Here is a 26,737-nt window from a genome sequence, read left to right as displayed (position 1 = left end):
AGCCGGTACAGTAGGAAGCTGGTGAGGGGCAGAGCAAGCGTGGGAAGAGGAGGTGAAACAGAAGCACAGAAGCAAAGATAGCATCTTTGACAACTGATTTCCTGTTTCTTTCTATCAGCCACTCATTTTCCCTAACTCCATCTCTCATTTGTGCAGTACTTTCAGTCCTCTGTGTTCAGATCTGCAGCAAGAGTCTGTTCTCAGCATCAGATAAAAAGGCTTTCTGGAAGGCACCAGAAGCCTGTAGCATATGGTGGGGAAGTACTGCTTATTGTTGCACTGGGGATTTCAAGGGTGATAGGCGGTGAAGCCAGTATTTTTTCTGCCTATTTAGCATTTACACAACCTGTCCTCTGAAACTGTATGTCTGTACAATAACAGTAGACTTAAGTGGGGAACAAAAAATTGTCTTCCTTTTGAATTCCCTGGAAAGGTTCCTACTCCATCAAAGTGTATTGTTTTCTTCATAGATCAGTGTATGGGTATGGCCTTGAAAACCAATACATTTAGTAGCAATGGAGACTTTTCCCTGGAAAGAGGAGGGGGCACATGGGGGACTTCCATTTCAGAGCAAATCAGACTAAATAAACCTGTAGAGATGATTAGATTATTTTAATATATGTCTTCATATACACTCCTGATTGTTATGTTATAATCAACAGCTGGGAATAGGAATGCCTTTTCTGCAATCTCTCTGTATGTTTTTTTCAGTTTATTCATTTTGCGGTAGTTTCTAAAGAAGCCCTGACATGAACAGAGGTCTGTATCTGCTTATAAGGAAGGTCAGCTCTGTCCTGAGGAACTCAGTGTAAGTTGGTTAGGGCACTGGGACAAGAAAATACTGCTATCTTCCTTAGCCCACCTTTACCAGGCGCTCTCAGGATCATAATCACAAGCAGAGATTGCTCCTTATCAGTGTTTCCATCTGTTGCCCTCCTCCTGCACTTCAATAGTAGAATGATTTTTTTCCTTATTTCTGAGTCTTCATGAGATCTCCTTTCTATTTCAGTGTGCGTGAAAGAAGCAGAACACAAGATGTCGTCTTCCTATTTACTTTTCTTATGAAATTCTTATTTTTGAAAGGCCTTTTCTTTCATTGACAATTTTTTTTCCCTTTCTTTCCATGCCAGAGCACTGGAGATGTGGAAGAACTGAGTAAAAACACTAGCAGCTGTCTTACTCTTGTGAAACATGAGTAGTATTCTTTCCTAGTCCTGTGTCTTTCACCTGGCACTTTGTCTATGCTAGATTTCAATTGTTCAAAGAGAAGCTTGGTTTCTCCACCAACCTTAGGGTGAAGTGCTTCAATATCTACTTTCATAAATGCTCCTGGACTTCTAGCATGCCGAGCAGTATCTGGATAAGGCGTAATTTCTGTATGAATGGTTTCTTCTACTCTACTGGGGTAACTATTCTAATGTCCGGTGTTTGTGGCCCAAAATTTTGCTCAAGTATATCGTCACTTCAGGGTGTTCTGTGGGCATTGTGGAAGTCTTTATTTGGAGGGCTTTTCAACAACAGCAGTTTTAATTTGAGAGAGTATGTAGACCCAAACTGCAGTCGTAGAGGATGCAGATCAGTATAAGTAGTGAAGATGCCCTGATCCATTTCTGGTTTTCCTATTAGGTCTATAAGGAGCCCATCAATTTTCTGGTGTATGTGGGAGTCTTAATTCCAGGGAACTTCTGCCAGCTCTGCTGAGAACCTTAGGAACAAGAAACCAGTTTCCTCCACCTCCCAGGTATTCAGTCAGCTGCCCAGAACTGGGTCCATGGCAGTCGCAGCTGAGGGAAGGCTTCTGAGTCAGGTGCTTGCCCTTATGTAAAAATAACTAGAATTCCTCAGAGATAAAAGCTTTAAACATTAGCATTTTTAGGAAGGTCTGGCCACGCTTGTGTCTTTCTGCACAAGCATCAGCAGTTAAGCAGCAAGTCCTGACAGAGTTTCTGTTTTGTTGCAATATCTTTAGTGATGAGGGAACCCAGGGCAACAGAACTTGAAATAGCAGTGCTTGGAAAAGCCCTTTGTAACTGAAATATGGGGTCTGCGTGGATTAAATATTTGAAGATTTTTAATATTCTGAACTGATCAGCTTGCCCTTTTGTTTAGAGTGCTCTGACATTTTTATTAGAAAGATAATGTGAAAAATCACTAATGGTAATCTACTGTCCATGACTACCAAGCAAAGATCATGTTGTTTTCTCTTTGCTGTATAAAGGCCAACTGCATTGAAGTGGATTGTTTTATGTGATTACGGGCTGCATCCATCTATGTATTCAGACTGGCTGGTGGCTATAAATACAAACACTTGTGTTTCTCTGAATGGTGATAAGCTGAATCTCTCTCTCTGAACTTCAATTTATTTTTCGTTCTCCTCAGTATTAGGGTTCAAGATGAGCCTAATGCACACCAGCATCTTCTGCTTCCCCGCTGTGTCGATTTACATAGCACATATATATGCACATTATGGCCACAAGTAATTTTTCTTTTTAAAATCTATTTCCTTCTTGATTGTGTTCCTTATACCTTTCACTGTGTTTTCCTTCTGTGAATTTATGAAGGGCATGTTTATGCCTGAGTGCTGTTTTGGATGAGAAGATATCTTTAAAGGAACAATAATAGAAGAGGGACTTCTACTCTATCTTCTGTCTATCCACCTTCCTTGTCTTCCAGGCCACACATGCGGCAAAAATAGTAGGAGCAGGATGGATATGGTGATACTCCAAAGCAGAACAGTTTGAAACCAAGGGAAAACCACATGTGCACAATATCTACTCTGTACCATTGGACTGCTTTTACTCTTGGATTTGTCCTAATATCAGTATGTTGGTATAGAAGTCCTTGGAGGATGTCCATATTGTGTAACTAGATGTCTGTATTTATGTCTTTCCCATTTCAGATGTGTGTAATGAGTATTTTGGCAAACTCATCAGGTAGCAGAAGGTGTTTGCAGAACTTTTTATGGCAAGCCTTTCATTGAGCCTTGATAGTAGGATTTCCATGTCAATGCACACCGTATATTTGTATGATGGACACAGCCATAGGTTGTCCTTTTACGCTGTCCCTCTTGGACTCTGCTGAGCTGTTTTTCTGGGTATATTTTATCTGCACTTGTTGCTGACAAGATCAGTTAACTGTGGATGCATATGCTTGTGAAATCCCATCCCTGCTGAAGCTAACAGGTTTAGTTGCTTGATGTGTGCAAAAAATGGTAAGGAATATTGTGTTAAAGGAAGGTCTGTTTCCTCCTTGTGTGTCAGGTTTTTGTATTTCACGCCAGCAATGGGAGATGCAGAGCGCACAGCTAGCAAACTGGAATGTTCTCTGTGTACCACAACGTTCCTCAGAAATTTCTTCTAGCTCATGGATATTTCATAGCAGTGCAATTGTCTTGTGAAGAAAGAAAAAGATGTGTTTCAGCTTTGAGTATGTAGGATTCCTTATTGTATAAGACAAAATTGTGGCAATTTTTCCAATTTTACCCCGGAAAGTTTTGAGTTCTGTCTTTCTAGTGTCTACATGTACTTACAGAGTTCTCTGTCTCAATTTTGCAGTTTGGTCCTTGTGATTCAAGTAATTGTGATTAAGACTTGTTTTAGCTTAAAAATCCTTTTTAAAGCTTCTGGTAAGGAACATAATATGACTCTTTCCTGTGCTGAGAGCGAGCAAGTGAGATGCACGGGAGGAGATGGGGACTGGGGAGAGAAGGCAGTCTTCTCATGTAATTATGTGAGAATATTTGTGGTATGTACATTCTCTGTAGGAGACTTTTAAATACAGATACAACTACTGAAACTTCTGTTCGTCAAGCCTAGCAATTTATGTTGACTTCTAACTGAAGTCTGTACAACAGATTTAAAAATCATGGTTAGGCCTCTAAAATGTCACAAAGATTCAAAGGCTAACAGGCCAGTTTGCCTCTTTATATTGGATTCAGGGATGTGTTATTTCAGGAGCTTGGCTAAGAAGTGGCTCTGTCACAGCTTCATTGCCTCAAATGTCACTTCAAGTAGGAGCAGTTTTTATTACTACACAGTAAAATCAAGATGGCTTAATGGAAATTATTTCTTCATGTGTCAAAATGACTCCTTTGTTTCTCATTTTACTCTTTTTTTTGCCTGCAGCTAATCTGCTTTTTGGGTTATCAGATCCAAGCATCTTACAATGCTGACTCTAGCTGCGGCATTCAGCTGGAATGCTGCCTTTTGTTTACTGGTTTCACCAGGCCTCCAGTGCTGTCTTTGGTCATCTGCTGGCTCCACTAATGTGATTTGCACTCCCAGGCTCTGCAGGTAGTCATGAGCTTTTATAAGGGAATTAGAGGAAGGCCTGCCACCCTGGTTGCTAATTAATCCACAGGGTATTTCTTGTGTTTTGTTTTTCCAGCTTTTTTTTTTCTCCTTGTTTAAATTTTGTTTGTTTGTTTGAAAGCAGACCTCGATCTGTTTGCAGTTTTATGGAATTTTTTATCTGCTCTGCTCAGACTTCAGTTCCTAAAGTTGCTTTACCTGGCTGTGGTGACGTTTATTTTGCTTTAAATAGAAGTACCAAATCCTATTGATTCGAATGTTCGTTTGAGCTTTTCTTAGGATTTGTAAATAAATACAGAAAAACAGATGGCTACACAAATACTCAAAGCTTCTTTATCACGATAAATAATATACACAAATTGTTCCTGGTACTACTGGATGTAGTAAGGGGAAACAAACCTCCACCTTTGCAAAATTTCATTCTATTAAAATAGCAAATGTTGGCATATGTAGGAAAGTTGAAGTGTTTTACTAATGAGTGTGCAGCTGGAATCATAAAATTTTGCAAGCACACCAGAAGTAGATGGAAGTTTAGAAACACTCTCAGTGAAGTCTTATACTTTTGAGCCAGTGAAGGAGATAGTCAAGCAAATATTCAATTACAGTTTTTTCAAAAGCACACAGATCTGTAGTTATACTGGATATATATTTTTATATGAAAGGGTATGCTCGAAAGAGAATATATGTTCAAAACATCTTTTACTCTTTTGCTAAAGTAGAGGAGTTTCAGACTGAGGAGTATAATGTCAGATGCTGAGTATGATGCCATTCCTTCTTATATCCACAACCTCTTACTTAAGTATCCTTGTAGATTTGAGTGGGGATTAATAGAGTGATTAGGGTGGGGTTTTTTCAGATTTGTTAAGGCCAGTATCTGGCTTGCACCAAAAAAAGCACAATGTCAACGTTTTTAAAGCTTCCCACTAGTCTAATTAAGACTCAACCTACAGTGGCTGGATCTGCATATTTTTATCTTTTCATAAAGTATTTTTCACCCATTTCTGTTGGTTTAGAATAGAAGACACCAAATCTGTGACAAGAACAAAGTCTGAAAAGGACTTTGGAAATAAGTGTGCCCTTTCCATGCAAAAATAGATAAAATTGAATCTATTCTTACTGTTATTTACCTTGAGAGTGAGTCTATCTGTTTATCTAAGTCTAAAGAATTTAGGCTGATAAGAGGTGTGTCACTGATACGTGGTTTATAAGGTTGGGTCCTAAGAGTAGAGGAAAGCTTTAGAAAAACTGAAGTACATAGGAATGTTTCAGTACCTTCGCTTTGTCCGTTCTGTGATGTTGATGCTGTAGGATTTATCTATGATGTTTGCAGGAGGTGTACGTTTCTTTTATATACACATGCATTTATATTTTTAACATGTTAGCTGAATATCAGAGCATTAGTTTCTGTTCAAAGAATGTCAGTAAAGTTGTTGAGTTGGTGTTTCTGCCTAAGGAAAAATCATATAGAAATTCAGGTGCAGGGCATTTAGTACTGGACATATAAAGCCAGAGTATATCGATTGAGTTTTACTAGGCTGACAGCAGTACTGAAGGTCCTTATGACCCAGAAGTTTGTGACCCATGAAATCTCCATTTTCCTTCTATTGGTAATGTATCTTGAAGTACAGAGGACTGAAAAATGCATCCTGTGTGAGCTAACACATTGATTATCTACAAATGGAAAATTATTTTGGGTTTATTGCTAAAAAAGTATTTGACACTAGTAAATATAGAGATAGGCTTAAATTATAATCTTAAATGTTCCCTCGGCTCAAATTCACTAAGGCAACAGCTGATACTTACAGGTATGAATAAGATCTGCTATATTTTTCTTTAAAATGCAGATTTCAGATGCTTGGGCATTTTGCTGATTTAGTTTCATCAGCTTGGATGCCAGTAAGCAGAAATCAAAATTTTGCTTTATAGATGGTACTTGTGTCTGATCTAAGGAGATAAATGACAGTGAGAGTTTGGGCAGAATTATTTCTAAAAATGGTAAATATCAGAGGTTCCTGAAAACAAGCTTGTAACACACACGCAGACCAGCAGGCAGATTTTACAGCTCTGTCCAGGGCACAGAAAGAAGATAAATCATGTCCATCCCCCTCTCATTTTTGAAATGGTTCAACCCTGGGGTTTAGCTGAAGGACTTAAGGAGTTTTTGAAGTGCAAATAGACTGGTGAAGGGTAAACCTTTTCAGAGTTTCATTTAGATGGATTTTTTTTTTTTTCTATGTGGATTTCTGGCACCAGCTGAGATCTGGAAGGCCACGGGATTTTTTTGTTTTTGATCAATCAAGCAAACAGAACTTGCCATGGGGGTGTACATTCTCTGCATACATATTGATCCTATTGTGTTTAAAAGTAGTTAATTTAATCGGGGCTTTTTGAAACCTTTCCCAGTAAGACTTGCATTAATGGAGCTGTCATTTCAAGGTCATGTTTCAGTGTCAATAACTTTAACAGTAATGACAGAAGTTACCTGTAAGTTTAATATCAGTATTTCAGTTATTGCATGTTAAAATTGCATTGAATAAGAACTAATTCTACATACATGTGTATAAAAATGTTCAGTTTCAATTGAAAAATGTTGTTTTCATTGATCAAGAGATTTTCAAAGCAGTTTGATGTTACTGAACTCACAATCACCAACAGTTGTGTTAATATTCACCGCTGTTTGGATCAGTACCCTTGGCCTGTCCTGCTGCATAAGGAGTTTGACTCCAAGAGCCTATTTTACACCTTGTCTCTTCTAGCAAAATGGTTTAATGTCAGAGTTTTTATTCAGGGGCCTTTCTAGTAGTTTTGACCTTTTACCTCACACTTTGTCTTGTTTAAATGCAGCAGCGTGCAGAAGATGGATTGCATATTAACTATAAACACTTCTTTCTACTGTGATAAATATTTGGAGGTATGACATGTAAAGACTGTCTGCATGATAGGATGCCCATTTGAATGCAGAGTATATATTTTACAAGGCAGGATACAGTTTACTACTTTTTGGTCCATATCTGATGCCAAGATCTTTAAGTATTTCAGAAGAAAGCATTATATATTTTCAAGAATTTTCCTATGAAGATGTTAACTGCATACTTTGTTATTTGCTTCTTTGATTTGGTTGAATTGGAAAGAGTTTCAGAAAGTTGTCCCAGACATGGTGACACTCAAGGTACAGTAGAATTGGGGCAAAAATTAGATTCCGATACCCTGGCAGCATGTGCCTGTAGATCTCCCAGACTTGGGTTTCTCATTGCTTTACTTCTTCGTAGTTACAGTATGCCTTCGGCCCTGCTGCCTGCCAAGGACTGGGGTTCCAGAGTGATGTGGACTGAGCAGACTGGGATGTGAGGTAGAAAGCAGAGTCTTGCATACAACTCTTTTAATCATGTGCTTCACGTGCATTATCTTCTGTAGAGTTTCCTCTGTGTGTTTTCTCCAACTGAATGGAATTTTATCAAAAGATTTCAGTGCCAGATCACTCCGTGGCTCAGAATGGGAGTGGAGATCTAAAGGTAGTGTGGGGTCCAGAGATGGGATCCTCTTTAGGAAAGACTTGATTGGTTGTTAGTTTAATTTCCATATATTATATGTCCAAAATGGTACTGCATGGCATACTGTGGGAAAATCACCTATATTAAAATCCGGTGTATTTATACCTTCTGTATTTATCATCTGGTGTTTTGATGTTGGCCGTTCTATGAGAGCGCAATAGAAAGATTCCAGATCAGGATAGGGACCTAAAATTGTAACTCATTACAAATGAATAAATATGGGTAAATACAATTAATAATTAAGGCTAAAGAAGTGCCTATTGTGATTTTTCCTGAACTTTACACTGAACAGAAGACATTTAGTTAATGGGCCTCCTATCTTGGTCTTTGTTTTACGACTCAAACTTCTTTGTCCCTTAAACTCACATGCTGTCAATCTCGTATACTGTAATTATGGTGATTTTGTATACTGGTTGAAAACTGAACATAAGATGCTGTTTAAAGCTTTGCTGGGAGAGAAAGGAATTCTTTGCATCTCACTGCGGAGAAGGGATTCCCAGCATTTGTGGCGTCACTTTTGCAAGTATGTCACTGGGAGATGCTAATATGACCTTTCCTTTGTTAAGTAAGAGATTTGTGGCACCACCCAGGACCCCTCTTTCTTCAGCCAGTCCTGTTCCACTGACTGGATAGAGATTTTTGGCCATATTTCAAGTCAGCAGTTTTTGCTTTAGTCTTATTAGGCATAGAGTGCAGATCTTTGTTTAGAAACAGGCATCCTTCTGTAGATGGGTATGTGGGTGTTGGCTGGCAAATCTATCATTCTAATTTAATTTTTTTTCTAAATGGTGTGTGCTCAAATGTCAAGACACTGGGGAGCTGTTACTTGCAAATTACAGATTTATCAAGCAGCCGCTGTATTGAAGTAATCTTAGACTGATTGCAGTATGCATTCGTCAAGGGCACAGGCTTGCACGATGATTCTGAATTCCTGTAGGATTTACTGAGCAACAGCTGGTCTGTAGGATGTGTAGATTTTAGCAAGGTAATGTTTGTGTTTTGGCAAAGGACTTGTGTGACATGCCGCTGAAACTGTTCCAAAGTGCCACCTTCCTCCATTCAAGTCTGTAGGGATCCTGAGACAGTTTTTGTGTGAAATTTCTCCACTCTCTCTGTGCCTCTTGTTTTTATCATTGGCAAATTCTACAAAATGCTTCCATGGAGTATTAGGAAAAGACGAAGAAAATAAAAAGGCCATCAGCTTCACTAACTACAGCTGCAACAGAAGGAATACTCTTTTTTGGCCTTTAATTGTCAGATTGCCTTTCTCTGCAATTGTTGTTTTCTCTCTCTCTCTTTTTTTTTTTTTCTTTTTTTTTTTTTTCCACTTGAGAGAGGTTTATGGTGCTGTGTCCATCAGGATAACTGTGTCTTGGGGTTGAGGTTGTATTTCTCCCTGAGTTCCTAGAGGTGATGTTATCTTTTGTTCACTCCGCAGTATGGTCATTCCTGAGAGCATCTGTCACTTTAGGCATTGTAAGATGGATGAGTCTCAAGTGAACTGCTGGTTGAAGCAAATGGTGAAAATAAAAAAAGACAAGGGGGTTGGGGTCTTCAGAGGGGACAAACAACAAGGAAGCACTGTTAGAAATCAAAAGTAAGCCAGGCAGTAGTGGAAGAAAGAGCCAAGATGGATCACATGTTAGTAGATCCCACAGGTCTTGAAAATGAAGCTTGGTGGCTGATGAATTCTGAAGAGATCTTCTGCATCTTGACGAAAATGCCACTGATACATATCCTACTTCATTTGCAAATAAGGGAGGATCAGGAGAGGATTTGAACATCAGACAAAGAAATGTTTTTTTTTTCTCACATTGTGTTATAAGATTAGGGCAAATTAATGCTGCCAATAATCACAGAAAAGGTTAGTGATCTTTTGTGTATCTTAAATATTGTGTGAGAATCTGTCAGCACTCAGTGGGTGCATAACAGTATAAAACCAAAACTGCATATCAGCAGTTCAGGTTTTGGAAAAAAAAGTAAACTTAAAATTTGTAGCCATTTGTATTTCAGGAGGTACTTGATGCTTTTAAAAAAGGGAAGATTCACTACAGTATCTCTGATTTAGCTAAACAGAGTTAGACATTTTAAGAGAAAGAAAGTGATGTTAAAAACCCACACATAAACTCCAAGAAAACTCCCCCCAAGCCACTGACAAGCAAATCCATCCCCACCCTGAGCTGAGCAAAGGTCTGTGTTTGCAAAAGCAGCTGGAGCCCAGTGTGTGTCAAGGTTTGGGAAGGGTCCAGAAGGATCTTGGCTTGAAAAATTATTTTGTCACACTATTGGCCTTGGTCCATAAGGGGAAGCACTGGTTGAAAGGCAAAGAAATTAAGATGATTAGAAGCTTTAAAGCTTCACAAATGGTAGCGTATCTCTCTTCTCAATGGATGTAAATAATAGATGAAAGACCGAGAGTGACAACAAAGGATCAGGGCGTTTAAGAGAATGTGTGCAGCCTGAATAGAGGTCTGTGGCCTAGGGCCAAAGGTCTTAGCTTTGAGTGTAATTAGAAGAAAATACAAAAATGTCATTACTAGCAGGTGAAATGTTCAGCACGTGTCCGAAAAATAGCAATTTCAGAGCCAGGAGCTGTTGGAATTGGATTACTGACATTCTACAATCACTGAAGTCTCTGCAGAGCCCTACAGTTTGGTCGGGAGCCATGTGTGTTGACCCTGTTGGCACTCCGTGATGGATTCACTGTTAGCGTGGCAGGGATGCACAGCGCAGGGCAGCGTCAGCGGGCCTGGCAATAGAGTTGTTTAATGTCTTTCCTCAGAACACAGCAATCCTACCCAAAACCTTTCCTGAGTGAGCAGTGAGGGTTATAGCTGCTCTCTTAAATGACAGATTTAAAAAAATGGGAGGAGTGGGAGGAAGCGTAAAGCTATGTTGCTTGTAATTTTGAAACCTGGGGTTTGAAATCTAGGTGTACAGCTGGAACAGTCACGTTCGTTCTGGTTTTGACAGCAGGCCCAAGGGTGTGGTCCCAGCTTTTAAACCTCAAATCCCATTTGTGAGCAACAGGGTAAATGCCTTTACATCTTTTGGCAAAATATTGTCCATTTCTATTGAGAAACCAGGCTAATAACTTGTGTAACTAAGAAAGTCTTGTCAAAGTCCAGTTAATGATAACTTAATTTAAAGCTCTTCCTGATGTTAATTGCTCTTCTGTATGGCCCTAGGCATTTTAAGAGTTACTCTTCTGCCTGCTGCTTGCTACCCCATTGTTGCCATTCTTTGGGGTGTTTCAGGTGTATTCTTTTTTTCTATTAGACATATTTTCACTTAAATACCTTTACAGGATGTCAGATAGGAGAGCAACCAGCTGATTCTGTTTTAATTTTGAACATTGATCTGCAGTTTAGCATAGGTAACTGGTCACCCATTTAGTTTGTTTCTTTTTAAACCAATAGTAAAATAATTACTTCTACATTATCATCTAATGTTTATGTTTCTGTGACAGTTAATGTTCTCATACTGATGTGCTAAGTTCCTGATATTTCATATAGTGACTTTGGTGCCAAAAACATGCAGATTCTATGACAAACTTGTACTTGACTGCTGGTAGAATAAGGGGAAGCTGCCATGCAACTTCAACTGAATATTCCTATTAACAAAAAAATGATTTTTTGAATGGTCAGCCCTCCTTTCCCCACCCCAGTCTAGTTTTTGCCCTAGACCAGATTTAGATAGGCAAGTTTTGTTCGTTTATTGTAAACTATATGCTGGCATGAGTAAATCTAATTTTTTTTTCTCCCTTATTTTTCAGGTGTTCAGGAGTTTTAAACAACTTTGCAGCAAGGCTTCACAAACTCTTAGCTGCATCTTTTAATCATGACTGCATTTCAAATAGGTTAAAAGGAATCTGAGAAGGTACTGTACTTGCCTTTCCTAATAGACAATACATTGTATTTTTATATTCAGCATCTGTGTTTTGATTTCCATTGACTGTGTTTTAGGAACAGTGTGGACTGTAAATTATTTTTGCTTCAGGCATGTACAGTTCTAAGTTCTTCAAAAATCTTGAAATCCAGTTCATATAATTAAACAGCCTTCACCAAAGAGGGCTGATTTGTGCTTCCATTTTTTTCTCATATAGTCACAGTGGGGTCAGCTTCATTATTTAATGACAGTTCTTTTGAAGCTGTAACAATTTTTTTCTGTTGTTTTGCTTAGAAGCACTGCAAATACCTAAGCAACTAGCTAAATGTATGTTTTATGCACTTGGAGGGTGGATGTTTGTTTGTTTGTTTGTCCTCTCAAAGGATTTAAAACAAATGGGAAGAAGAATGCAGATCTTTTTAATGATTGGGAGAGATTTGTGTTTCCAAGAGAGATTCTCACACATCTTTTTTGCTGGTATACAATATTGGACTCGCATAGTTTCTTGATGCATTTAAATAGCCAGCATACCCAGAAGGCCGAAGATCTATTCCTGCTTTATGACCTGTTGTATCCCTGGGGCAAGGGCAGCACTGAGCAGAGCAAGGGGGTCATGGCCATAGCCCAGGTTCTGAGTGGCATTTGTGGGTTCCCAAAACCTGCCTGCAGGAACATTTTGCTTGGCAACATCTGGAACATGGTAGAAGTCTGTAAGAGGGGGGAACCTCTAGGATTTTGCTTCCCCAGGTGCTAGGAGGAAGCAACATTAGCCTTTTTGATGGGGGGAGGCAGATTCTGTGGCCCTGAAGTTAGGCTAAACAATTGCAGAGGTCAAAGGACAGCTGAGTGCGGTCAATGAGACACCCTGGGGTGTATTTTGTTACTTAGTAAAAGGACCAGCATCCTAAAACCCTAAAGGATTCTCTTGAAAATCTGTGTTGTGAAAAGGTTTTATGAGTCTGATGGCAAAAAGTGCTGATTTAGCTAAGGAATGCTAGCTTTTGTCTAAATGAAAGGCTAATCCTTACCAAATGTTGGCAGCTATTATAGTGCAGTCAATGCAGGTCTGAAAGGACAGTTAGAGTAGAAGTGTACTTTGGGATCCGAAATGTTTATCATTTTAATGGTTCTGTAACTGAAAAGATTTCTGAACTTTCACCTTTGATCCTAAAATGTATACCATGAGGAAAATATTTGGAAAAGTAAAAACCTTCACTTACAAATTAAAAGACCTTGTTCCTTAGGGAGCTCTGCCTGCCCGGTTATTCTATATCCTCTGACAAATTCATTTTAGATTATCAGGATACTGCCTAGTTTAAACTATAACTTCTTTAATCTGCTAACACTTATTAATTGGTTGGAAAAAAGTGGGTTTTTTTTCTGGTCTTGAGCAATTTCTGCTGCTCTTTTTTCAATGCTCACAAAAAAAATTAAGAATAGTTTTTGATTAATTCATTCCTATAATTTGTTTACCATTATCTTTCTTTAAAGCGACAGCTTATTAACACTTAACATTTGTCATAGAAACAGATAAGAAATCAATGTCAGAGCCAAGACCTTGTAAATAACCTGAAAGGAAATGTAATAATGGCTGTCTTCACCAGAGAGGTGGTGGGGGAAGGACTGGGCATGTGGCAGAAAAGGTTCAGTGCTTTTTGTTTTTCTTTGGAAGGGGGGGGGGGTTGCTGGAAGACGGGGCCTCTGACTCTTTGGCCCTACTGTCTTCCGCAAACACTCATTGTTGTGTTAGGAAGAAAAGGATACTCAGGAGCCAGCAGTGATGGCATTTTTGTAGTGACTAATGTGGTGTTTCATCATGATCTTTAAAAGAATATGATGAGTAAAAAAAAAAGGCATGATTTTCAAGGGGAAAAAATGAGCAAAGAAGTTGAAAAGTAATTTTTTTTATTATTATTAAAGAAATGTGCTTGCAAAATGTAGCTGTCTGAAGAGCTTAATTTTTAAACTCTTCAGAAGTACTCTATACAGATGCTTAGCATTGATTTATGTCAAGGTTAAGGCACCTTTAAACAAATAAAGTTGGGAATGGATAAACCTACTAAAATACAAATTGCCTATTAAACACAAAAGATGTTTGTATAGCATTCAGGCTGCTACAAAACTGACACATGTCTTGAAATTCTCCTGATAACCCTTTCTAAACTCATCAGAAAATGGTAGCATGTGTGTTTGAGGGGTACACAAGGGAGCGGCCAGATAGGATAGAGATGGAAGGTCAGGCCTTAACTTTGACTTTCTAGGCTTCAGTTTCATGCTTTTGCAATAAGGCAATAACAAATGAATAAAGGATTAAGGTGATTTATTTATCAATGAGATTGGACTGGCTTTTGCTGTAGGAACTCAATGAGATGTCTGTTCGAGTGTATTATCAGCTTTATCCCTATAAACAATGAATATCACATTTTACATATAAATCTATATGGAATTAAGGGCTATATAAAAGAAACTATAATAAAACTGCTTAGAGAAATACGTTATTTAAGCTACAATGCTTAATTTTGTTTGTAACCCTAGAATTTAATTACTCAAAGTATGTAAAATTTGACATTACAGATTATTAAGATTCTTTTCTCACCTACTGGAGAAAATTCTTCTATATCTATAGTGTTTATTTATCAAGTGGTTGTTTTTTTCAAGTGGATTTTAGCTCCCGGTGGGAATTTTATACATAGTGTGGCAGCAGTCACAGAAAAATATTATGAGCTCTAGCTTCTTGACTTTCTTGAATATCAGTATTTACTGAATTTTTATATGCATGCCTTCAAGAATGCATAGAGCCTGTGAATTTTCTGTGTTATTAACTCACTAAATTGTGATAGCAGCTTTGGGAATAAAGACTGCCTTTGCCTAGCATGTTTATGTTGCAAGTAAATTAAATCCAGCCTGTAAACATCATGAAGACTTTTCCTTCTAGGAGAAAAACAAGTAGAGAAGCACATCTAGTATCTCAATGTATTTTATTATCTTTTTTTTCCCTAAGACATAAATGCCTCATACACAATTTGTCGTAGTAGATGATGAGTTGCATCACAAAACAAACATAAGCATTAGAAATAGAAATTGTTTTCTTCTCCTATTAAGTGTTCATAGTATGTAATTTTGAATTTTTGCATTTCTGTTATAAGTAAAGATAAAGGGTTTTTTTTGCTAGACCTAAATAGCATTATAAAAATGCTATTTGCAGACATTTATCCCACAACCACCTATTGGGATTTCTAAGTATCTAGAAAAGGTAGCCTGGATGTCAAAGAAACTCTTCCTTTTAGATATAGCCCTTGATGTGATGTTAAAGTTTTGTTCTGTTGATTGCCTGTTTGTTGCAAATTTCATCTTAACTGAAATCTGGGATGTTGCAGAAGGCCCAGTAGTGATGTGCATCTTTGATCTCAAACAAGGGTTGCCTCTGGTCATTGCAGAGATTCTGGACGTTTCTTTGTTTATTTTACAGAAGAATTTGTGGTATTCTGGGGAGGGGAGAAAGTAGAGTCAGCTTTGACACATGACAAACACATGTTGAGTAAAAGGAAAAGGAAGAACTCTACAAAGCAAGTCTGCATTTTGAAGTTCATTTCCACTAAAACTAAATAAGAGAAACTTATTTTGTTTTTAAACAGAAATTATATGAGTAGTTTAGACAGTTTCTCAGTAGCAGAGAAGTTGCAGAAAATGTCCAAATGATATTAAACTTGACATTACTTGTGGTTTTAAGCTGATTGCTACGGTTTTGACCTATGCATGGTTTTCTTTTCCATTCAGTGCATTGCATTTTGCATAGAACCGGCCATGAAAGCAGCTGGCTTTGCTGGGGTTTTTGTCTCCACATCACAGGCTAAAAGTGACTACAGAAGAACAATGTTAGATATGCCCCTATCTAGAGACTTCATGGGAGATTCAGATAAGAAAAGATTTGTTTGTTCCTTTCTGAAACATATTCCCAGTTCAAAAAAGCAGAAATGTGATCATTTTGACCTATTTGGAAATGGTATTTTTGGAAGAGCTGTGCAGGAATGTGCTCTGAATAGACTTGATAAACATTTTGATAAAACCTCTCTGCAAAGAAGAGGGACTTGTTTCAATCTTTGAGGTTCCTTTTAAGGGCTGATGGTTTTCAAGCCTCGTAAAAACAAGGAGAGCTCTCTTTCAGACTTGCCTTGTTTTCAGGCAAGGCTCTAGGATGAAAACCAGTCATTTTTTTGGAGGAGGTGAGGAACCCAACAACCCACTTAACCTTCTTCTATCCAGGTGTATTAGTGCATGAAAATTTGATTACTTAAGGCTTTCTTTATTACACCTTGATTTAATTTTACTTTTTAATTTATGTTAGGGATTTGAAGAACTGTCATGCTACATCTGCGTGCCCCAGGCGGGGAAAAGGATTGCTTACAGCAAAAGAAAGGTTTAAGTTTACAAAGTCCTACTCCAGTGCTTCATTTTTAGTTTGTTGTAACTGTCACAAACCAGAACATGCACCAGATAAGATTAATACTGTGGAAAAAGAAAATACTGAGTGGATGTTCCTGAAGAACTGGGTCATGTATGTTTGGAAAGTTTTAAGAGCTGATGTAATCTGTATTACCATTATGCCTATTATTCAGAAAGATATTTTTTTAGTAGTGTCAGTTAGTACGTGTTGTTAGAATTAAGAATTTTCAGGGTGAGTAATGTCTCTACAAGATGAAGAGCAATTAGTTTATATTGCTGGGCAATAAAAGATTTGTCTCTCTTATTTAGAAGGAAGGAAAAGAGCATGGGGAAAGAACACTTTTACTGCAGATGTAAATATCTAAATGATTTTTATTAAGGATTTTCCTGTTTAATGCTTGTACTATACTATCTGATGTTGAGATGTGTCAGACTTGTTACATTTCAGCTTACATTTTCTGTACATAGTAGTGAATTTTTATGCTGCTTTTCTATCAAATAGCGTTATCTTGGTTAGCAGTCTTAAATGTCAGTGTGTATGCCTAAGTTCCTATATAAATGGTAGCATATAATATATAAATAGTATAAGCTATGAAGTTTAAAACGTAGATTTTTGCAGCCTAGTGGCGTAAGGGTTTACAATAATTTACATACGTGGTTTGCTAAGCCATAGTGTATAGTCCTACACCATGGTCCTATTGAAGACAAGAAAGCATCAGCAGGCAGGTGAGTATGTACTTACAGTATTAAGGCCTGAAAGCAGATCATGAGAAGTGATGTAGAGAGGATGTGCAAGAAAAAAATTAGTAAGAATTACAAACAAGTTGAGTGAACTCAATGGTTGGAAAAATCATTAATTTAATTAGCTTCATATGGTGGTCTTTGTTAGTCCAGTTGTGTTGAAGAGTTGATAACAAACTTTACTGATAAGACCTTCAAAGGATGCTTGGGATTGTAGGTGAAATGCTCAGCTTCTACGTAACCAGACCACCTATGCTTAATGCATCATCCTTTTCATTTTCATGAGCAGTGCAAGTTGAGATGCCATTATTAATGCTCCTTTTTATGTCATTATATGGCTCTTGAAGAACTGGTAACTTTCCCTTTCACCTTCTCAGGTGAAAAAAAGCAACCTCTCAGGGGGGAAAAAATACATAATTCATAAAAGTGAGAAATTAGTGATAGTTATCAGCTTTAAAATTGTTGCCAAATACAGACTTGTGTTTCATATTTGGAATGATGTGACAAGTCTGCTCACTGAGCTTCCCAGTCATGGAAATTAAAGAAGTCCACATAAAGTTTGTTAAAAATGTTGTAATATTAGACAGCATTTCATTGAAATAAACATCAAATCTCCATTAAAAACACAGCTTTAAATTAATTGATGTATCTGAAAAGATACAGTTTACATTATAAATTATTCTAAACTACATATATTTTATGTCTCTAATAGTTCTGAATAGTTTGTTTTAAATAGTAATTACAAAATATAGTTGTTACCTAATAACTTACAATAAGATCTACATATTAATAGCAGAATATGTATTGCCAGTGAATGACTGTACACTTACGGATATGAAAAGTTTATAAAACCCACAAAGTTTCAATAAAAATCTGTTAGGTTTGGGAACAGGTACTGATTTTTGAATACATGGTTTGAGTAACAAATTTGGAATTGGAAAAACATTTCAGTAAGCACCAAAATGCTACATGCAATTACAGTTATTTAAGTAGTTATTATATTGATTACTTAGATACTACATTAGTTGTATCTGCTGTGTCAGCTAATTATCAGTGGTAGCTGAAAGGATTTAAGCATGTAACTTGCCTGACTGTGCTAACCTGCTAAGTTGTTAGGAGAATAAATTGTAATTCATGTCTGCAACTAATTAAAAATCAGAATTACACAGCAAAAATATGCCTTGATTCTACAGCTCAGATTAAGCACCATTACTGATTTTGTTGTATTGCACTGTCATTAATAATGTAGTTAATAGTCCTATTTATTTAGGGCAGGGAACGTAAATGGGGAAAGCTATGTATAAGGATGCTTGTTTTAAGGAAGCAAGCTGAGATTTTTGAAAGTGCTCGTTAGTGATTTATTTGTGCTGCCTCTGCAATGAGTGTGTAAGCGTCCAAGTGTGAGCACCTACTCCTTTTAAAATAATGAAGTCTTTTAACGTTACACCTTTTTTTTTTCCACCTGAAGGTTTTTCTGTTGAAAGAAAAATGTGCCTCTTCTGTTGAAGTTGTAATGTTCCATTCCCTACGCAGATTGTGAAAGATCCCAGTAGCATAAAAGCATTTACTCCATCTTCTACAAATTAATTGTAAAAACCCTAGAAAACCTTCTCAGTAACTTATCTCCTAATTTCATAACATCATTACAGAGGGCTCTAAAAACATTACTGTCAGAATAGGTTAAATTGACATAACTAACTCCTGAAAGCTTCTATATCATTAAGGATATAGGCCTATTTATGTAAGGTTTGCACTCCACTATATAATCTTCTCATTCTTGCTTATCTGCTACTGAGCATCTCTTTTTGTATGACTGAAAACTGAATCTTTATTAACTCTTATACTCTTTTATAGCCTTTATGGTCAAGTTTGTTGGTATCTGACTTCCTGTCATTGTCCACAACCCTGTATCATTGATCTTTCCACGAAACCCCAGAGAAGACTAAAAAGGTTATATATATATTTACTATTAGAAACACAAAATACAGTTTATTTCTGGTTTCTAATTAAGTTCCTTTTTCCACAGTAGGAAGGCAGAGGAGGAATAATTAGGGAAATGATGTATTTGCAAAAGCTTGAGGAGGAGGGCAGGGTTGTGTGAACAGATGTGTGTGGGTGAATGAGAGTGGAAGAGAGAGAGTAAAAGTGTATGGGTGCATGCAACTGGTGACAGAACATACAGTGCCTATTTTATATGAGTGTTTGCGTGCATAAGGTGGTCTTTGCCCATGAAAGTGAGCTGTGCATTTACAACGGTTGTCAAAAGACGTTCCTTGTTTCCAAGTACTCCACCAAATCGTACCAGCTATAGTTGTGCTCCATTAATGTTCCGGTCTCTTTACAGTACTTTTTCATGTAGTTTTCTGTATTCAGGTAGGCATGTATTGCTTTAAATGCTTCTAGCTCAGCATTATTTATTCACAGGAACTAGTTCTCCATAATTTTTGCATATTGTATTGTCACTGTAGTGAAGTCAGATGTTTTCTTTCATCTGTTTGTTGCATCTGTTTACTGAGGAAATGACATCAAATGAAGTTTGGCACATGCTTAATCCTTAAATCATCTCAGTCTTCACTAGAGGAATGTGGTGAGCATCCCCACAGCACTGACTGCGATGGCTTTCCTCTTCCTGTGCCTTAAAGAGTTCAGCCCACCTGGAATGCAGCATTTCTTTTCTGAGTGGGAGCCATAACCTGGAGAAAGATAAAGCCAGTGCAAGGTCTGTACAGTCCTTGTCACAAAGCTTCACATGCAGAAATCGTGCAAAATGACTTCAGCTCCAGCTTGGTGATAAGAACTGACTGTTGTTGGGTTTATGTAGTTTGATTCTAACTCTACAATAGTGTTTTTTAAATTCAGACTTACAAAAGCTAGATTGCTTCTAAAGCTTCTGGTAGACTTCTATCAGAATATTTGAAAGATGAAGGAGAATGTGAGATGTTAGGTAATAAACACAAGTGCTGAACTTGTTAAAACTACTGAATTACCATTTTGTAAAACTTGACCGGAGCTTAACTTGCAGTGACTTCTGTAACATTGCACCTCATAATATATTCTATGCTTGACTGCAGTTTTAAACTCCTCTTCAGGTGTACATCTCAGTAAATAATACTGTTAAAAAGAACTGAAGAGACATTTCCAGTTTTAAGTAAAAGAGATGAGATAGAGTTTCAGTTTCTTGGTGGTTTTCCTTTTTCAGCCTCAGTGTTGCCTCACTGCTGGTTCGCACTGTGAAGCCGAAAACTTGCAGATCACTGAATTTTTAAAAATGCAATTCAGACTTAATTTTTTAGTATTTGGAGGGTGATTTGGAGTTGAAAGCTTTACACGTGTAAGTTCAATTTACTAACACCATCCTGAATTCAGGTGTGAATGTTGCCTTTAGTATGTTTATTGTTTTGTGAACTGTGCCTGAAGACTGTGGGGATAGTCTTATGGTGGAAGGGATGGAGCAGTAAGGACATAGCAACCTCCATATTAGCACTACTTGTGATTTTCTTTCTGTTCCATGTTGTGGGGGAATAGCTGCCCTGGGCCAACATCCTGCATGTAGCTCTGTTGTGTATCCATTTATCTGTCTCTGTCCAAGGAATTGTCCAAATCCCAGGTAATCTGATGCAATACTCCAAGTACAGATACTATTAACTGAGCAGTAAAGGAAGAACCTTGTCAGGAAAAAAGCAGGTGTTCTTGATCTTTCCCATTCCTCTGACACAGTAGTGGCAACATCAGACTGAAAGACTAGATTCTAAACGTGTGGATGGAGGCTATCAATATTTTTCTTCAAAAAAAAAAAAAAAGAAAAACAACGAAAGGAAACTCCACTGTAAGCACAATCAATACAAACTAATCATTTTTCCTGAAAGACTTTTGTGAATGAATTATCTATCGCTTGCTGCATAAGATTGTAAACCCTTCTGCAGCTGAGTTTGGATATCCCTAACCAAGACAAAAGCAGAGTGAGAATCTCAGGATCTTGAAAGGACTGTGAAGAGGGAAAAAAAGATCTTACAAAGGTTATGAGAGGAAGGATCTGGTAATGAGACTACTCCACCTTGCAGTCTTGCATTGACTCACACGTAAGTCTTTCCCGACTGAATAATGCAGTTAATGCTGGGTATATACTTTTGACTTCAAAGTCTACACTTTTAGTGTACGTATTTGTAATTGTCATTACCAACTGTCATCCTTTCTGCTGTATGCATTTTCATGATGCATCCTAATGACGCTTTAATGGGGGGAAAAATACTACTCCCAGAAAGTCAATAAGAATGACGTAAATAATAGAAAATGGTAGTTGTACCTGAAACAAGTAGTTCCCAAACAATTCTACAGCATAAATAGATGCCTGGTCTCTCTTTGCCTAAGATAACCCTTTGAGATACAGAAGCTGTGCTGGGCCTGGCAGTGCCTTTGTGAAGGAACTTGCTTTCTTTTCCTTTGAAGAGAAACTTTCCTGTGGGGTTAGGCCAGATCAGAAGCCAGATTATGTGTTTTGGAGAACACAATTACATCATTAGGTTAAACACAAAGTAAGGACTTGATAGAGCTGACTTAATGGAGGGTGTTTGCATCAGATTCATCATTCGCTATCAGGTAATTGTGAAATTGCTTTAAGCCATAACAACAACACTCACCCCCTCCCTCATCCTCCAGTTCGGTTCCTCTCCTTTAAAGTCTCTGGGGTCATGACCCACCTGGAGGCCAAATATGTGGTATCTGGTGTACTGAATGATCTGATTATATTTTTACTAGCAGAGCCTTCAACTCAATGTGCAGTTGTAGCTCCCAAGAGCTTCTGGGTAACAATACACTATCCACAGGTTACTTTTTTTTTTTTTTTTTTTTTTTTTTGGTATGTGAAAGACCATAGTCACCTATTTTTCTGACTAAAAGTGGGTAGTATTTACTATACTTACACGCTGCAAGTCTGCTGCACCTGGGCTTTGGTTCTTGAACATCCAGTGTCATGTTTCTGCACAGATCTTTTGAAACCTGGATGACTGCATGGGACAAATTGAATTGATGAGACTTTCTCTTGTAAGTTCACCTTCTGGGGTTGAAAGAGTGATCAGAATTTCCCTGGGACCTTCACCCCACAGTTAAGTGATGCAGTGCTAAAGTCAGTCACCAGTTTGCTTTCATTTCTGTCTGCTTTGATGGAAACACCCAGTAACTGTAGTTTTGCTTTCCATAATGGATGCCCGTATTTAATTTCTTGTTAAAACCTATATCATTAATACTTCTTTACATGTGGTTAGGTTAGTGGAACTTCACGATTCCCTTGTTCCTGTGTCTTTGTAAGGACCCAGACTGAGATGTGAGGGCTGCCTTACTGCTCTGTTCTAAGGCATCTCTCAAACTCCAGCAAATCTCACAGTTAATCCTCCAGTTCAGTGATGGGCTACTGCAAAGGCTTGTAGCAGGCTTAGGAAATTTGCTTTGAAGAAGCATAGCAGCAGTGGAGATGTGTTGGGTGGAAATCATGGTGCCTTAGTATTTGGATCTTTGCAGAGGAGTGCTCTGAGACTGATAGTGTGGAGGTACAAGTGATCTGAATGTTAGGAAATTCTCTTATTTCATGTTTTGCTACAGATTTAATTTTGTAATTATTGCATTTTAATTGTGTCTTCTAGTCTCTCTATAGAAAGTTTTAAGGACATAAAAGAAAAATTGTCTGTCTGAGTGGTGGCAAAATTGGGAAAGAGGGACAGCCTGGAGAGTGGCTGTTGTCAAACAGCCTTCTTGGTGGGGTGGGGTGGGGAGAAGAACATATAGCAGCAAATCTTACTGTATGTACGTACTCTGAATAATGCACATACTAACATCCTGCAGAGTCCAATCCAAAACAGAGCTAAAAGGTTGCTAAGAGAAATAGACAACTTACAAAGTACACTGATATCTAATGGTGCAGTTAAAAGGAAAGTTGAGGGTTGAAATACTGTATTGAAATACTGTATTACAGATGTGCAAATTGCTGATCGCTGGGAATCTAAACAGCTCTCTGCAGAGCTAGCTGCAGCTAGTGTGCATGTAGATGTGGAAAGAATTATTTACCCCCACATCAAACCTCCTGCCCATTAGAAACCTCTCAGTGCACCCAAGGAAGCTCTGACATAGCTCAGTGCAGTATGGCTGGATATAGGACAGTAGGTGTGAGAGTAAGCACTGAGATATCGGTGTTGACAGGAAAGCACAGGACCGTCTCTCCCACATCCCCCGAGCTCACTGTCACTATATCAGATATGCAGAATTTTAGGGAAAACTTGTTTAATTTCACTCGAGAAAGCAAGAGGGTTTGGGGTTTTTGGTTGTTTTATTTTTACCAAATGGCCTCATACAGGGATGTAGGACCAGCATATTATTTGAGTAACTTTTTTTAGCAATGAGCATTAATTTAGTTACTTGAAACCATTGGGTTTGGTCACACTTAAATGCAGATATGGCAAGTACGTGTCTTAATAACAGAAATGGTTTTTTCCTCTTTTCTCCTTCCCTTCAAATTCCACCCGTTTATTTCTCCGCCAGACTCTTTGCTGCCTCCTCAGCCCACCACCACACAGCTGAGCACGTTTGAAGCACGTTCTGCTCCTGCTGCCTCCCCTGCCGCTGCTGTGGTGCCAGCTGCCGCCCCTTTATGCTGGGAGGAGGAAAATGAAGCGCTTCCTAATTGCACCAGGCATTTAGGGGTAGAATCAAAAGCAGAAACACTAAGGCGGTAATTGAATGGGTGCCTCTGACTTTCAGACGGGCTGGATCAGGGTGGCACAACCTGAACCAGACAGCAGCTCACTGTCGGAAGGTCTTGCCAGCTCCTCTCCCCTGCAGAGGGAGAGCCTCCTGCTGTCTGGCCTCTGCCTGCCCCCCCCAGCTCCCTTGAACTCCACATGAAGCCCAGCTGCCCTAATGGCCTCGGGCATCGTTAGGAAATTAGCTGCCCAGTTCTGGCTCCCTGGTGCTGGTCCCCGGGGCTCACAGCTTCCCCCGCCATGGCCCAGCAGGGCCCCATCGGTCCGCTCTGCTCTCTGATACCTCCCTCTGCCTGCCCCGTCCTACACGAGCACATCCCCAACAAGCCTTCCTCCTGCTCCGCTTCCATGCGGCAGAGACCAGTGCTCACACAAGTTGTGGTTCCTAAGCTTTCCTTTACTTGGCTTTTTCAGTTGCAGCCTCGTTTTCTCTTGGCAAGCTAGAAATGTCCACCGGTAATATAACCAACTTGCTCAGATAAATCCGTGAAATTGCCATCTACAGGCAAGTCTCTTTGTCTAGATGCCAGGGAGGCAGATTAAATAACCTTGGCTCTCCAGCATTTTTGCTGTGTGCATACTGTATTTTATTAATAGTTCCCCATCAAAACGAAAATAGTTGGCATAGACGGTATACAACATACAGATTGTAGAAAATGTGGAGGATGAACAGACTTCATGCAGGTGAGTGCTGTGGGAATTGCAAATTTAGTGATTCTTAAAAATGGATTAATTTTTATTATGGTGTTTTAACTAAAATATTTTTAGTTTAGTACATTCCTGAAATCCTACCTTAAGCTCATCGTACCTGACATAAAATTCCGTAGAACAGAAATGGAATTTTATTACATGCAATTTAATGATATAGAAGTGTGTTGTGATTTCACTGACATTTATGGATATATCATCACTGATTTCGGTACAACCAGGATTTCAGTCACTTAACTGCTTTTCATCAATTCTTTGTTCAAAGGTATCTGACAGGATTTAGTGTACTGCAACCTTAATCCTCCTTCAGCATAACTTTTTCCTGTTAGTTATTGCTTTGTAGTTGTGTGTTTGTATACACACTCCCTGCTATTTCCAAATTTAATGAAAACTTACAGAATGAAAGCCAGAACCCTCTTAAGTATTCTATTGCTGAAAAACCTGGATGCATCATGTTAAGAAACTGTGTTTATGTTGTCTCTGGTTGGGGTAGGGAAATGCTGTTACCCCAGAATTTATTAAAAGCCAGTCTAATTCAGAGATGCGGAATTGTTTTCCCAAAGCTGTATAAATTCTCTGACTGAATAGGGAACTGAGCCTCTCTCCCAGTTTGGAGGTGAGTAATTAGATAAGCTTCATACCTATGTATTCCAGTCATATAGTAGTGTTTGGCTTTTAGTTATTTGTTAATACTAAGAGATCTCAAATGCTGCTGTAAGAGGCTGTCATCATTACTGCCCTTTTACAGGTGGCCCTGAGGACCTTGAGCAACCCAGTGATAAAGCAGGAGTGGAATTGTAGGTTTTCTAAATGCCAACTTACCTTCTTGGCCAAGGTCTCTTCCTGGTCATAGGGCTAGGTGACATCCTGTGAAGGGAAGTACAAGGATAACATTAGGTTTTGTACTTTTCTATCTATTGATTTAACTGGACAAAAGTTACCTTTGCTGAAATAAAATTCTCCGAAAATGCGGTCTTGTATTCGGAATATTGGAAAATGTTAGATTGCTGTTTCTTTGGAACACGTGTGATATGGTATAATGATCCAGCAAAGTGGAAAATTTCATGTTTCAGTGAGTCTTAGCTTATTGAAAAACCTTCCATGGCCATCCTGCTACTAAATGTTTACATTTGAGAGTCTGTATCCAGTGCTGGGAGCACAAATATAAAGTATATGGGCTGTGTAATATCACCCAAGGAGAAGTAATAATCTACAGGTTTGTTTCTGCTTGAATAGTTCAGGAAGTTCATAAATTCATTGCTGATATAAACATAAATATTAATTGTCAAAGTAGATCTTTAAAAGGTTCTTTTCACTATATTAGTATAGAGCAGAATTTTAAATAAAAGCCTTTCACAGCATTTGCTGTGTATGGTTTGGATGTTACTTATTTTTCTCTTAACGTCTTTGTTGTAAGAGTATGATTAGATCATTTGAATTGTATGGATCAGAGTACGTGTAAATCATAGTGTTACATTGAAGACCAGATTAGAACTCATCTTCCACATAATTTCAGTTAATACTAGCAAGAGCAAAAATTCAAGTCATTGGATGTTTCTGTGTGTTGTCTCTCTGCAAATGATGGCATACTGACAAGTCAAATCATGTAAACACAGACAACTAGTGATGAAGCCAAACGTGATGTTTTTAATTTTCTGTGTTATGCAACGTTCTGTAGCCTACTCTGAAAAACCTAAAAAAGACAATAATAATGGTTTTATCTACCCTCCATTAAATTCTACACCAGACAGATTCTTGAGGCTGTTGAGAGGCCACGTATGCAGAAGACACAAAGCAGTGTGCTGGAAATGTGCAAAAAGCTGTTGTTGAAACAAACAGATACAGTCTACCAGACTGAGAGAGAAATGTGAACATGTAGTACTAGTTAGAGCTGTAATTTTCATAGCATACTTTCTTACTAACCTTATATCACTGTCATGTTGGACGTTAATAAGTCCGCACTCTTCATTTTTAAACAGTCCGCAGATGCACTTTCCCATCCCCTTATCAACTCTTTTATTTGTGTTTTTAGATCATGGGGAATTCATATGCAGGGCAACTAAAATCTGCCCGCTTTGAAGAAGCTCTTCATAACTCTATAGAAGCTTCTCTGAGATGTAGCAGCGTTGTCCCACGGCCAATCTTCTCACAGCTGTACCTGGATCCTGACCAGCCTCCTTTCTTGCCGGAAGGTAACCTTGAAAGTATGGCACATTTCAATTGTTGTTTTTCTGTGTGAGAAAAGGGTGGGATGTGTTTCATTAAAAACCTAAAAACTACAGAGCAATTCATTGTGTGACAGACAATCTGAATCTTAGGCCTCGTTAAGGAGAAAGAATGGTTTGCT

The 26,737-nt window shown here is 38.3% G+C and overlaps 1 protein-coding gene across 9 annotated transcripts in view; it reads left to right on the top strand.

The window, feature by feature from the left end:
• The window catches only part of GREB1L (GREB1 like retinoic acid receptor coactivator), a 144,861-nt gene that overhangs the window by 51,873 nt on the left and 66,251 nt on the right, over positions 1-26,737 (top strand). For 6 of the 9 annotated variants that reach the window (XM_080380416.1, XM_080380415.1, XM_080380423.1 and 3 more), the window contains 2 exons: positions 11,637-11,740; positions 26,423-26,594. In XM_080380416.1, coding sequence (XP_080236542.1) covers positions 26,426-26,594 — 169 coding nt within the window. In that variant the 5' untranslated portion in view covers positions 11,637-11,740; positions 26,423-26,425. Of the gene's footprint in view, positions 1-11,636; positions 11,741-14,445; positions 26,595-26,737 lie in introns of those variants that run through there. The other 3 variants (XM_080380421.1, XM_080380420.1, XM_080380417.1) reach the window with 2 other exon arrangements.

Source organism: Falco punctatus (genome assembly GCF_963210335.1).
Source record: "Falco punctatus genome assembly, chromosome: 3".
Taxonomy (NCBI): Eukaryota; Metazoa; Chordata; class Aves; order Falconiformes; family Falconidae; genus Falco; species Falco punctatus.
Note: the sequence above shows the minus strand (reverse complement) of the source record. Positions and strands in the feature narration are given on the sequence as shown.